At 40.9% G+C, this 13,703-nt stretch overlaps 1 protein-coding gene across 5 annotated transcripts in view; it reads right to left on the bottom strand.

Annotated features, from left to right (window-relative positions):
• Positions 1 to 7,910, bottom strand: part of NPHP3 (nephrocystin 3) — a 56,682-nt gene extending 48,772 nt beyond the window's left edge. For 3 of the 5 annotated variants that reach the window (XM_047782734.1, XM_047782744.1, XM_047782748.1), the window contains exons 1-5: positions 7,453 to 7,906; positions 5,454 to 5,579; positions 4,662 to 4,812; positions 2,456 to 2,608; positions 1,281 to 1,414 (exon numbers count right to left, since the gene is read on the bottom strand). In XM_047782734.1, coding sequence (XP_047638690.1) covers positions 1,281 to 1,414; positions 2,456 to 2,608; positions 4,662 to 4,812; positions 5,454 to 5,579; positions 7,453 to 7,848 — 960 coding nt within the window. In that variant the 5' untranslated portion in view covers positions 7,849 to 7,906. Of the gene's footprint in view, positions 1 to 1,280; positions 1,415 to 2,455; positions 2,609 to 4,661; positions 4,813 to 5,453; positions 5,580 to 7,452 lie in introns of those variants that run through there. The other 2 variants (XM_047782754.1, XM_047782757.1) reach the window with 2 other exon arrangements.
• Between the last annotated feature and the right edge of the window lie 5,793 nt (positions 7,911 to 13,703).

A 13,703-nucleotide genomic window follows, 5' to 3' on the forward strand; every position in this document is an offset into this window, starting at 1 on the left:
TATAAAAAAAGGCTGGTTTATAACAGATTAAGTTACTAAGTAATGATGATTATTATTATGCAATAAATCAGCAATTCCCTCAACATGTGTTTGGGAATAACCTATGTTCAGTGGAAGCTTTGGTTTTCAAAATATTTTATCTTTTTACCAAAATTGAGTAATAGCAAAAAGGAAAGCTAAACGAACTTATTAATCAACAATCTGGAAGATGTTAATATAGCAGGTATAGCATGTGACATACATATTTATTTAAAATTCAGTTAGAACAGTAGTTGGTAAACTATTTCTGTAAAGGGCCAGATGGTAAATATTTTTACAGATTAATAATGGCTTAACAACTTGGCTGTTTTGGCAGAGATCTTTGTGGTCTATTTAGTTCCCATCATAATTTATTCTGCCATTACTGTGACACAACCAGACACAAGAGCTATGTTCACATGACACAATGGCTATGTTCCAATAAATTTTATCTAAAGGCACAATAATTTGAATTTCATATAATTTTCACATGTGAAAATATTATTTTCTCAACCATTAAAAGCACATAAAAACCAATCTTAGCTCTGGGTCATATACAAACACACTGCAGGCCAGATTTGGCCCAGAGGCTGTAGTTTGCTGACCCCTATTTTAGATTAACCCCAAAGGCTTCCTTGAACAATGTAAAACCATGACAAGGATTAAATTCTGTTCTAACCTGAAACAGATTCAAGAATAGAGCTGGCAGGTATAAACTAAAGCAGGCACCATCAGTAAGGATCGTAAACACTGTGGGGAATGCGTAATGAAGCATCCAAAGACATAAAGTTCCAAGGCCTGGAGTTCCTGCTGAGGCTCAGTGGAAACAAATCTGACTAGCATACTAGCATACATAAGGATGTAGGTTTGATCCCCAGCTGCTCAGTGGGTTAAGGATCTGGCGATGCCGTGAGCTATGGTGTAGTTCACAGACACAGCTCGGGTCTGGCGTTCCTGTGGTTGTGGCATAGGCTGGCAGCTGTAGCTCCGATTAGACCCCTAGTCTAGGAACCTCCATATGCTGAGTGTGCGGCCCTAAAAAGACAAAAAAAAAAAAAAAAAAGTTCCAAGGCCTTAATTTGAATATACTGATAATACTAAGTAAGATGTTTTCTTAAGAAAAGTTCAAGATGCTTCTTGCTCTTTAATACACAATCTAGTAGGTAGTAAACTACTTGGTTAGATGTAATATTATCATAAACCAGACACGATATTAACTTGAATTTTAAATCAGTGAATATAGAATTTATAAATGTCCTCACCTTAAGGAAAAGATCCATTTCGGGCTGGGTTTCATCTGTATAAATGAGGTAACATCTGACAGTGTTACTCCATAGAGAATGTGAAAACAAGGGGGTAACTTGTAATAAACTAGCTACAGCAATATCCCAGTCATCTGAAAATAAAATTTCTCATAAGTACCTGAAAAAAATTACTCAAAAACACCTGACAAGATGATTCCCCAGAAGGCAGAAAAAACACAACAGGCATCATAGAATGGAATCTGGTCTCATAATATTTACATAGCTTCCAGAATAACATATTAGAAGGCAATCAGTTCTCCAATCTCAAATTCTATCCTGGGGCTTAAAGCAATCAATGTCACCAGTGGTCTTTGCTGAGGTACCCAGGGTTCCAGTCAAATGTCAGGGAACTGGGCTACATAGGCTGTTTAATTAGTTTGCTATCTGAGGGGACCCTAGGTTCCCAGGTTGACCTGTTTTACCTACTTATTATTCTTGAAATTTATTGAGCCAAAAAGAGAAGTTCAAGAATGACCTAAAGTGAAAAGTAACCAAATGTTAATGAGAATGAATATTTTAAGACATATTTGGCTAACTCAAAAGGCATAATAAGAAAAAATTATTTCCATTTTGCTAACAGATAAATAATTTCATAATTTTTAAAAAAGAGTGGAGCTGCTTATAAAATCTCAGATCTGCAGTGGTATTGAAATTCTGAACACATCTTCAGAGCTGTTTTGGATGACAAATTATATAAAGATAATGAAAATATTCTTTTGACTGAGAACACTGTATTTCATAACTAAGGTTTTATATTCTACTCCGCAACTGCTCTAACCTTCAACAATATCAAAGATGCAGAGGGAAAGACTAAAAACTACTGTTTTCCAGTTAATCTACATTAGACTTTCACTGCTCAACTAAAATACTTGAGAATCTAGACCAGAAGTTCAGTTATTAGAACCACTGGGCAGTCTGGCTGGACGGTGGGGCAGGGGGGCACCAGCTGACTCTGAGGTGAATTAATTTCATCCTCCCTGGTTAGTGATAAGCACCAGTACATGATGGTTTGGCAGGGGAAGACATCCAGAACACAAGCCTCATGCTCTGCTAATGGCAGTTCTAGTACAAGAAGACAGCACAGGAATAGTCCCTACCATTACCCAGGATAACTGGCAAATGGCGTGTGTTACCTCTGTTGACATTAGCAAAGGGTCCTTCCACGTCTATAGAACTATGGGCGAACTCGGGGCCCCGAAAGGACTGCTGAAGCTGGATCATGCTCCCTAGGGAAGGCTCACTTCCCAGGGCTCCGCCAGTCCAATATTCACACTGAGTTCCTGCAGCTGTAAAAGCAAGAGATTTCATCTGATGAAAACTGAATTATGTACTGAAATTTCAAAAACTTATCATATGTACTCAACGAGATTTCTAATGTAAACATACTATAATATTAAAAACACAACAAATATTCAGACTTGATTTTGAAATCAAATCAAAACAATGATTTTGAAAGTATTTTGCCACCAAATTCTGGCAAGTTCTAAGGGGGTGGTTAACATAATTCTGGTTATCATCTCAAATTTATTTTATTTATTTTTTTGTCTTTTTTTCTTTTTAGGGCCGCACCTTTGGCATATGGAGGTTCCCAGACTAGGGGTCCAATCGGAGCCGTAGCCACCGGCCTACACCAGAGCCACAGCAACACGGGATCCGAGCCGTGTCTGCAACCTACACCACAGCTCACAGCAACACTAGATCCTTAACCCACTGAGCGAGGCCAGGGATCAAACCCACAACCTTGTGGTTCCTAGTTGGATTCTTTAACCACTAAGCCATGATGGGAACTCCATCATCTCAAATTTAAAGAAGGGATTAAAAAGAGAAAGATGAAAAGAAATTAAGAATACAATAAGCAAAGGAACTATAATAACAGAGAGAAGTTAAAAAACACTCCCCCACAAAAATTCTAAAAAACATTTCTAAGTACATGATTTAGGTATCAACGTAAAATTTGAAGAATTTCAAAGGAAGACTAATACTGGCACACCAGTAATTAATATTGATAATTCATTAGGAAGTAAGCTAAGGATGTAAAGAGTACATTCTCTTTAACCTCCCTGGGCAACAAAATTAATGCCTGAATCAAGAGATACATGTCGATTTTTTAATACATAATATTTGCCATAATATCTACATGGCATCCTTGACTAACCACAAGTAAACTGGTATTTGGACTAAATCTCTGGCAAAATTAAGATTATTATTTGTACTCTTTGAATTTCAAATGAGTGACATTCCCTCAGTCATTCCTTCTTTCATGTTTAGATCAAAATATGAAGAAAGACTTAGGAAGAAATATTAACATTTTATTAACTTGCCAAGATAATTAGAATATAATAGTTCTGAAATACTGTACATTTTGACAAATGTCAATAACAAAATAATCACTAAGACTAATGTGGGGGCATAAAAGCATCTTCTTAGTCACTCTAAGCCATGAAGAATCACTTCACTTTTTTCCCAAAAGTTAGCAATAAAAGTTCCAGGATGCAGTCAGATTCTAAGGTACTAATATACAAATTAAGAGGGAATTATCTTTTGCCATGTTTTACCCCAAAATACATCAGTTTGTAAGAACATAATTACAGTTTCATATAAATGAGAGAGTGACTGCATTTAAAACAGAATATTTTTCAATATCAATCATACTTCATTATTATTTCCTTGGAATATGGCAGACCCTTTCATCCTATGATTCCCAGTTTCTCTTTACTTCTAGAAAAACATTTCATGTTTAATTATAACATAAAAACTTTAAAAATATTTCATGAAGCTGCACTGGAAACCAATGAAATATTATGCAGATATTCTGATAGTTGTAAAGAACATATCCATTTATGTGGAAAAATAATGTGAGAGAGACTACTGACTACCAACATCTATTCTCCTGTTCTTCCTTTAGTAACACAAACCCAAATTCTATGTGGATTCATGGCTCTTCTGCTATTCACACTTTTCCATATTCTTAGGTATAGCTCTGGCCAATGGGATGTTGGAATAATCTACTGTCTTTCAGATTATGCTTTCAAGGAAAGTAATGGATTCCCCTCCCTCTTCCCCTGGCTAATCTGTAGATGTGATGGTGGGACCTGGAGGAGCTATCTTAGACCAGAGAGAGAAAAGCTGTGGGCTGAGGCCAGCAGAGCAAGGAGACAGAAGTAACCTTAGCCTCCACAATGTCACGGAAAAGAGCTGTCACACAGCTTAGAAAGAGAGAGAAAGTGCAAGTTTATTTGTAACAGCAATTACTTATAAGTAAAAGGATTCAAGGTTGGCTCTATAATCATTACACCTATACTGAAATCTCAAAATATTATAAATAGGAAATAGATTTACCAGTAACATCTGTACAGTTGTCATCTGAATCAGACTCTCCAGGATCAAATACATGGATCCCCTGAGCCTGTAGCCTCTGAAGTTTGCTCTCCAACTCTCGCTTGGCCCTCAATAAATCCTGAATTTCATTTTCCTTGGTCTCCCTAAAAATCTTTAAAAGAAGGATTTTAATTTTGAAATTCTTTTTTTCTGATTATGGAAAAGTTGTGTCATCAACTTTTAAGGGAAAATTCTTTAACTCATAAAATCAATATTCATTTTGTTCACTGAGCTCCTCTTTTGTAGGATAAATAAGCCAAGTACCTCTACATCACTGTTTTGAAACTAGAACCAGGTGGACTTCCAGCATGATACATGTCTACGGTGTGGGGCTGCCTTGTGAGCCATTTGATATTTAGCAAATTTTGTCCTCCTCCCACTTAATGTCAGTAGTGTCCTCCAACAGAAAACATTCCCAAAGGTTTCTAAATGCCCTTGCCTAAAAGAAACACCCCCCCACCCCTGACCCAAATCCCTATTAAAATGTTCACATTTATACTTGTTTTTAAAACTATCTCAAGTTTACCTGGTCCAATTCAAAAATGTAAAATGTGCTTTAGTAAATTTCTTGAAACTTTCATGGCTCCTACTTCATTGACTTCTATTTATTCACCTCAGCATTACATGAACTTTTATAGTTCTCAGTGTTTAAGTCTTTCACCTCTTTGGTCAGGTTTATTCCTAGGCATTCTAAGAACTTTTAAAATATACTATTTTTATTTTACTTTGGGGATTAAAATGTACGAAATTTACCTTGAATTGCCTCTTAACTTTATCTCTGTCATGTTCAAATGTAGCTGCTCTCTCCATTGCCTGGTATTTTGCTTCTAAAGCACTTTCCTTTTCCCGAAGTATCTTCTGGTAAGTTTTCTGAAGTGCCTGGGAAAAATTTACCTTGTTATTGCTAACAAAAATAGTATGCCTCCCCAATTTTATATTATCTTATATACATATTACATATCTCAGAATTTCAACAATCTACTTTACTTTTACACTAGTTATTAAGAACTGCATATTGCCATTCTATCCAAACACAATAAAAATGCAAATATGCTTAACCTATAGAAAATGAAGATACTTCACATTAAGTTTTCAATGGAAACTAATATTTTTCTTTGAAATATTGTACTAGTTCTTACTCTTCACTACACCTGTTTTCCCGTCTTTAAGAAAATGAAAAGTACAATTCATAAGGCTTAACCAGAAGGATAACGACTTCTACACACTCACTGGCTCCCTCTCTTCCTCCTCTCATTATCCCCAATTGATGACGAACTTAGAGTGTCCACACTAAGTTCAGCACAAGCCCTCACAGTGCCTGAAACACTGCAGGCCTCAAGTAAATGTCTGACGAAATGGATAAAATAAATAAATACAGAAGAGTTTCTTTGCCTAGATACATGAGAAACCAAAAGGGATACATAAGGAATCGGGATTGGTAACAGGAATAACCTGGGACTGTGATATTTGTCAATGCTTAATGCACCCTGCCCTGGTTGGTCCAGGCTTCTCTTCTATCAACACAGTCCTTTGCAACACTCAGTGAACCCAAGACAATGACTTGAAATCAAATCTGAAATGCATGGAGTTCTCTTGTGGCACAGCAGATTAAGGATCTGGCGTTATCACTGCAGAGGCTTGGGTTGCTGCTGTGGCGCAGATTTGATCCCTGGCCTGGAAACTTTCACACGTGGAGGGCATAGTCCGTCCCACACCCCCACCAAAAAAACCCCTGAAATGCATAAATCCATTTTACACCTGCAAGTGCATTAAGATTCCCCCTTAGGAAAATTGGTAAGACAACAGATAAAACTGCTTATGTTTTCCTAGATAATAACAGTGCTAATTATACAACAGCTAATGGTGGGTGAGATAGGGTGGGGTTTGACTAGAATGCCTAGTTTAGAAGGAAGAAAGCTTCCCTTTTAGAAAAATCAGTCTGAGGTATTTAGTGTAAATGGGCTCAGGAAAACCTGGGCTGTCCAAAGTCTACCACAGCAAAGGAGAGTAAACAAACTACAACTCTCAGAGGCCTTGAGAAAAATAACCTTTTGCTTTACATACTATCTTAAATGTCTGAACAGATCTAGTGCAGGGAGAGTATGCAATAATTGTTTTTTGAGTAAATTAATCAAATGGATTAAGGAGATCTGACTACACCTAGGGAACACTTTCAACCATAACCATTTAAGATGGGTGAAAATCAGGGGCATCCAGAAAAATTCACTTCAAGATCATTAAAATCCAAGAGCTATGGAACTTCACAGAGATCTAAGCCCCATATTGGAAGAATGTAAAACTGGCTGGGGGTGGTGGTGTTAAAAACTCCAAATAAGGGTTTGATGAGTTGCCTCAACAGATGTCACCAGTCTTTTGTGAATGCGTGTGCTCCTTGTGGACCTACTTTCCTGGAGACTGGCATTTTGTTGCTTCAGGACACTTTCAGGCTAATCGCTTCAAGGTGTCTGAATAAATGGACCAGAAATAGGAAAAGGAGGAGGGTTAGTTAAGGCATCGGTTTAGATCCCAAGACAATATGTCCCCTCCAATCAAAATGTAGAGCAGCTTCTGCTCAATTTTCTCAACTCTTCAGTTTGGAGATGAGACAGGATGGATGAGGGACGGAGTGTAAGCGTCCTGGATCCAGCTGGCAGCGCGGCCAAGCGGCTGCAGGGCCGTGGGCAGGCCGCCCGGGGCCTCAGTTTCCCGGGTGTTGCGGCCATCCCCAGTGTGTGCCTGGGCCGGGCGTTACCTGCAGCTCGGCCCGCAGCCGCTTGTTCTCGGTGTCCAGCTTGGCCTCGCGACGACCCATGGATAGCAACTCCTGGTTCTTGCTGACCCGGAAGATCTCGTACTCCTTCTTCAGCCGCTCGTACTCGGCCGCCGCGTACTCCAGCTCCGGCACTGACGAGCCAGTGGACTTGAAGCTGGCCCCCAGCAGCCCGCCGCCGCCCGCCCCGCGGGGCAGAGATCCCGGCCCGGCTCCTGCCGCAGCCGCACCCGCGCCCCGGCGGAACGAGTTGCGCAACAGGCGGGCTTTGGGCTTCACCTCCACCGGGATCTCGCAGGCCTCCCCGCCGCCCGCCCCATATGTGTCCTCAATCACCTCCCCTCCCGCGGGGCTCACGAGCGAAGATGCAGTCCCCATGACTCCGGCAGCCGCAGCTAACCTGCCAACAGGCACCAGGAGAAGGCGGGACCGGGCGAGCGGGGAGGGGCGAGGCAGCAGGAAGGGGCGGGGCGAGCAGCTCGAGGAGGCGTGGCAGTGGCTGAAGAGAGGGGCGGGGCGGGGCAGCGGGGTAGTAGTGGGTGGGGCAGGGTGGCTGAGCGGGGCTTAGCAGTCGATTGGATTTGGCAGGGTATCAGGACTGGGCGGGGCGGGGCACTGACTGGGCTGAGGGAGGAGAGCCGCGGGCGTCTGGGAGGACAGCTGTGGCGCTACTTCAGGGCCTACGGGCGGGCGCACGTAGAGGCGCGCGTTGCCTCTAACCTGGCCAGAAGCTTCCCCACGGTCATGTGCCTTCCATGAGCACTGGCCTGGGTCCGCAGTTGCTCCACCTCCGATGCTGCTGTTTCTGTCCTACCGCTGTCCCTGCCTGAGCACCCCTCTCCAGAGGCGGTAGGGAAATCTGAGATGTGTATTGAGCACCTGCTATGTGCCTCTCACTGTGCGTCTCTCCATATGCATGTAGTTGGAATGATCAGAGAGACAAGGCACCAGCCAAAACAATACTTTTTGGCTTAACAGCCTGCTATCACCAAGGATAATCCTTAGACAAGGTGAAGGTTTGCAACAAGGAGCACTGGAGATCGCACTTCAGAAGAACTATGGAGCATCTCACCAAGTAAAAAAGATGTCAGATGTGGCCCCAGTTTTCAAAAAGCATGAGTTGTCTGCTACTGCCTTCCTTAATAACCTTTGCATAGTTTTGCAGATGCCCCCAAACACAAATCCAGATTTGCTGAGGTCATGGAGGCTTTCCCCTATATAGTGATTACTGACTGTCTTTCTCATCAAGGACAATATGTATAAACTCAGCATGCATACTGACCTTGGATAACTGTTGGTTAAGGCCTGAGTGAGTGAGCCCAGAGGTGACCAGTTACAGAATGCTAGCAGATACTTGGTATAATAGTGTAATTGGTTTCCAACATATTTTTTAATCCTAAACTTATCACAAAATTTATTCCAGTTTCCAACCTTACAATTTTTTCCCTTCTTTGTGCTGAACTTAGCCCGCAGACCTCAGTCTGCATTTTAAAAGGATAATTTTGAATAAAGAACTACAGTGAGGAATAAAGTCTCTGGCAGGCAGCTTATGGCTGATTAAAGATGGCTACACATTTAAAAATACTTTATCTATTGAAAGGTAGTTTTTTTTCTTTTTTAGGGCCACACCTGTAGCACATGGAAGTTCCCTGGTTAAGAGTCGAATTGGAGCTGCAGCTGCTGGCCTACACTACAGCCATGGCAATTCAGATCCAAGCCGAGTCTGTGACCTACATCACAGCTCATGGCAGCGCCAGATCCTTAACCCAATGAGCAAGGCCAGGGATTGAACCCACATCCTCATGGGTACTAGTTGGGTTCATTTCCACTGAACCACAATGAAAACTTCTGAAAGGTGAGTTTTTAAATTTTTATTTTTTATTGTAGTATAATTGATTTACAATGTTGTGTTAGTTTCAGGTGTACAGCAAAGTGAATCGGTTATACATATACATATATCCATTCCTTTTCAGATTATTTTCTCATATTTGTTATAGAATATTGAGTATATTTTGGTGTGTACACAATAGGTCCTTGTTGATTATCTATTTTTTTGTTTGTTTGTTTTTTGTCTTTTTTGTTTTTGTTTTTGCTATTTCTTGGGCCGCTCCCGCGGCATATGGAGATTCCCAGGCTAGGGGTCCAATCGGAGCTGTAGCCACCGGCCTACGCCAGAGCCACAGCAACGCGGGATCCGAGCCACGTCTGCAACCTACACCACAGCTCACGGCAACGCCGGATTGTTAACCCACTGAGCAAGGGCAGGGATCGAACCCGCAACCTCATGGTTCCTAGTCGGATTCGTTAACCACTGCGCCACGACGGGAACTCCTGATTATCTATTTTATATATAGTAGTGTATAAATGTTAATCCCAAACTCCTAATTTATCCCTCCCCCTGAAAGGTGAGGTTTATAATGACAGGCTACATAATTTGTGGGACCAGTGCAAAATGAAAATGTGGTGACCTTTCTTCAGAAATTATAAAGGATTTCCAGATGGCATTCAGCCAAGCATAGTGTCCTTTTGAGTTCAAGTCCCTATGCAACTGTACTTGAGGTTCTTCCCAGGCTTGCACATCCATGACTCCAGCTATTTATGACTCCTCTCCTTGGATCTAGTTGGGCTCTGTAACTGCTTTGACCAGTAAACTATTGCAAAAATGACACAGTGCCAGTTTTTGAGCCCAGGCCTTGAGAGAATGGCAGCTTCCACTTCCTGTGTCTTGGAACACCTTCTCTGAGAGCCTTGGGCTGCCATTTAAGGAGACTAACCACCCCAACCAAGATTGCCAGACTGGAGAGGTTGTGTATAGGCACTCCAGGTGAGAGTTCCAGTTGGCTTAGCCTTCCAGCCAAGGCATGTGCAGTGAAGCCATCTTGGACTCTTCAGACCAACCTTTTTGCTTGTTGTTACCCCTAAGTCACTTGAGTTGGCACCACAGGAAGAGCTGAAGAATCACCCGTCCGATTTCTGCCCAAATCCTGACCCACAGAATCATGAAACGTGATAAAATTGTTGGTTTAAGCCAGTGAATTTGAGAGTAATTTCCTCTCACAATCTGGAACATGAGAAAAATTTCTGCACATTTGGTCAAGGTAACTTGTAAAATTAATAAACAGTGCTGCTGCCTTTTTTAAAAATGTGATTTGTATAATAAGTATCATTTATGTAGGTTAGTGTAAGTTTGGTCCCCAGACTAATAATCTCAGAATCGCTTGGGACATTGATTAAAAATTGAGATCCACTGAGTTTTAATTTCTGAGAGTGGAGCTTGGAAATGTGCATGTTTAGTTAGCTCCCAGGTGATACTCACATGCTTTAAGATCTCAGATCCACTGAACATGTAAAAGAATCGTGGCTACTTGGCTAGGGATGATCTAATTCCTTCCTATTCCAAGTGTGGTCCACACACAGCAGCAGCAGCATCACCTTAAACTTGTTAGGAATCATTCTCAGGTTTCATCACAGACCCACTGAATCATGATGTGCACGTTTCAAAAGATCCCCAGGTGATTTGAGTATATTTTAAAATTTGAGGAACAGTGCTAATAGAAAAATGATTCTTTTTGTTTGTTTTGTTTTGTTTTGCTTTTTTAGGGCTGAACCTGCAGCATATAGAAATTCCTGGGCTAGGGGTAGGATCGGAGCTGTAGCTACCAGCCATAGCCACAGCAACAGGGGATCCAAGCCACATCTGTGACCTACACCACAGCTCACAGCAACGCCAGATCCTTAACCTACTGAGCAAGGCCAGGTATTGAATCCACATCCTCATGGATACTAGTCAGGTTCTTAATCCTCTGAACCACAATGGGAACTCCATAGAACAATGATTGTTAACTTTGCTTTGCACAGTATAATCACTTGGAGAACTTAAAAGAAGAAAAAAACACTGCTGCCCAGGTCTTTCCCCCAGACCAGTTAGGTCAGAATATCCAGGGGTGGGACTTGGCCATCATTATTTTAAAAGTTCCTCAGGGGACTTTAGTCAGCAGTCAAAGGGGAAAACCAATGGTTTCATCCTCTGCTGTCTCATTATTGCCAACATGTGTGCAATCCCCCTTGTTAACTGTCTTGGCATATGTTTAGGTGCATCTAGATTCCTATTTAAGTTTCTTTCCTTTCATCACAGTTCATCATAGGGAATGAACATGGGATTTTGACCATATGGATAGTATTGTGCTTCAATTCTGGAGGTGGACATGGCATCACAAATGGCCAAAATGTCCCCAAGAAAATGTATCACCCTGTGGTAAATGACTATCTAATTGTACATGCAAAGAGTAGTAGTCTTTGAAGAGAAAGGAACTTTACACAAGGAAGGGGTTCTAATCCTCTTTAAAGTTGCCAATCTGGAGCTCCTGCTGTTGTTCAGCAGAAACGAATCTGACTAGTATTCATGAGGACGCAGGTTTGATCCCTAGCCTTGCTCAGTGGGTTAAGGATCCGGCATTGCTGTGAGCTGTGGTGTAGGTCACAGATGCAGCTCGGATTTGGTTGTGGCATGGGCCAGTGGTTACAGCTCTGAATCCACCTCCATATGCCGAGGGTGTGGTCCTAAAAAGAAAAAAAATTCCAACCTTCTCCAAAGCCGCGTTTCCGCTCAGTTCTACCAAGTGAACTGATTCCTGAAGTCTCTTGCTAGAAATTCTCTGATTTTTAGTAATTGATTAACAATAAGGAAATCTGATTAAACACCAGTGGTTTAACACTTCTACCACGAGGGGGCAGTATAACTCAGGAAAAGTTTGGCTGGTAATTATATATGTAAAAACGAATCATTTTTTCTCATATAAAGATTGTAAAGAATTCTGGTGTTATTGTTTTCAGTGGTGATCATCTGAATTGCTTTACTTTGTTTCCATCACAAGTAATGACGTGACTTTGGAAACTTGTTGTGAAATAGGTAATAGTTTGCAAACTCTTACAAGATTTGCAAACTTTCTATAGAGGACCGGATTGTAAATATTTTACATTTTGTGGACTATCTGGTCTCTGTCTCAGTTACTCAACTCTGCCGTTGTAGCACAAAACATCCATACACAATACATAAATGAATAGGCATGTCTGCATTCCAATTAAACTTTGTTTACAAAAACAGGTGGCAGGGTTAGCTTTGGCTTGAGGGCTGTAGTTTGCTGACACCTGAACTAGAGGGGTAGTTTTCAAATCTGGATAATTTTCCGAAATAGTTGGGAAACTTGCTAAAAATTTAGAGTCGTGGACTGCAGATCAAATCCACTGAATCAAAATACCTGTGGATGGGGCTGAGGCATCTGAATTTTTTTAAGTTTCCACAAGGTGGAATGTTAGACAAGGTGGTTATTGTTTCAGCTCAGCACACAAAATGCTATTTATGCTTACTGTGGAATAAAACAATTCAGGAGTTCCTGTCATGGCTCAGTGGTAACAAACCTGATTAGTATCCATGAGGACACAGGTTTGATCCCTGGCCTTGGTCAGTAGGTTAAGGATGTGGTGTTGCCTTGAAATGTGGTGTAGGTCATAGATGTGGCTCAGATCTGGCATGGCTATGGCTGTGGTGGAGGCCAGCAGCTGCAGCTCTGATTTGGCCCCTAGCCTGGGAACTTCCATCTGCCACAGGTGCAGCCCTAAAAAAAAAAATCCAAACACCATGGTTATATGTATTTTGTGGAACCATGCTTTCAGCATATTAATTAAGATTATCTGTAACTACATCCATCAGTTTTTAAAATCTTAGATATCACCCCTTTTCATGTTTGTGGCTTATTAAACACTATGAAGAGGATACCTACAGAAGGAATGAGAAAGAGTAGCATAGAAGTAAATGAAATAAAGAATGGGAAAATAACAGAAAAGATCAAAAAAACTAAGAGGTGTTTTTTGAAAAGATAAGCATAACTGATAAAACTTAACTGGTCTAAGAAAAAATAGAGAAGACTCAAAGAAAACATAGAGGAGAAGATCCTTGACATTGGTCTTGGCAGCAAAAGCAAAAAAAAAAAAAATGGGTGGATTATAACAAATAAAAAAGTTTCTGTACAGCAACAATTAACAAACAAAACCAATCAACAAAATGAAAAGGTGATATGTGGAATGGGAGAAAATATTTATTAAGCATGTATATGAGAAAGCGTTAATATCCAAATATATAAGGAACTCCCACAACTCAATAGCAAAAAATTAAATGATCCAGATAAAAAATGGCCAAAGGACCTAAATAGATGTTTTTCTGAAGAATACGAATG

Source organism: Phacochoerus africanus, chromosome 1, assembly GCF_016906955.1.
Source record: "Phacochoerus africanus isolate WHEZ1 chromosome 1, ROS_Pafr_v1, whole genome shotgun sequence".
Taxonomy (NCBI): Eukaryota; Metazoa; Chordata; class Mammalia; order Artiodactyla; family Suidae; genus Phacochoerus; species Phacochoerus africanus.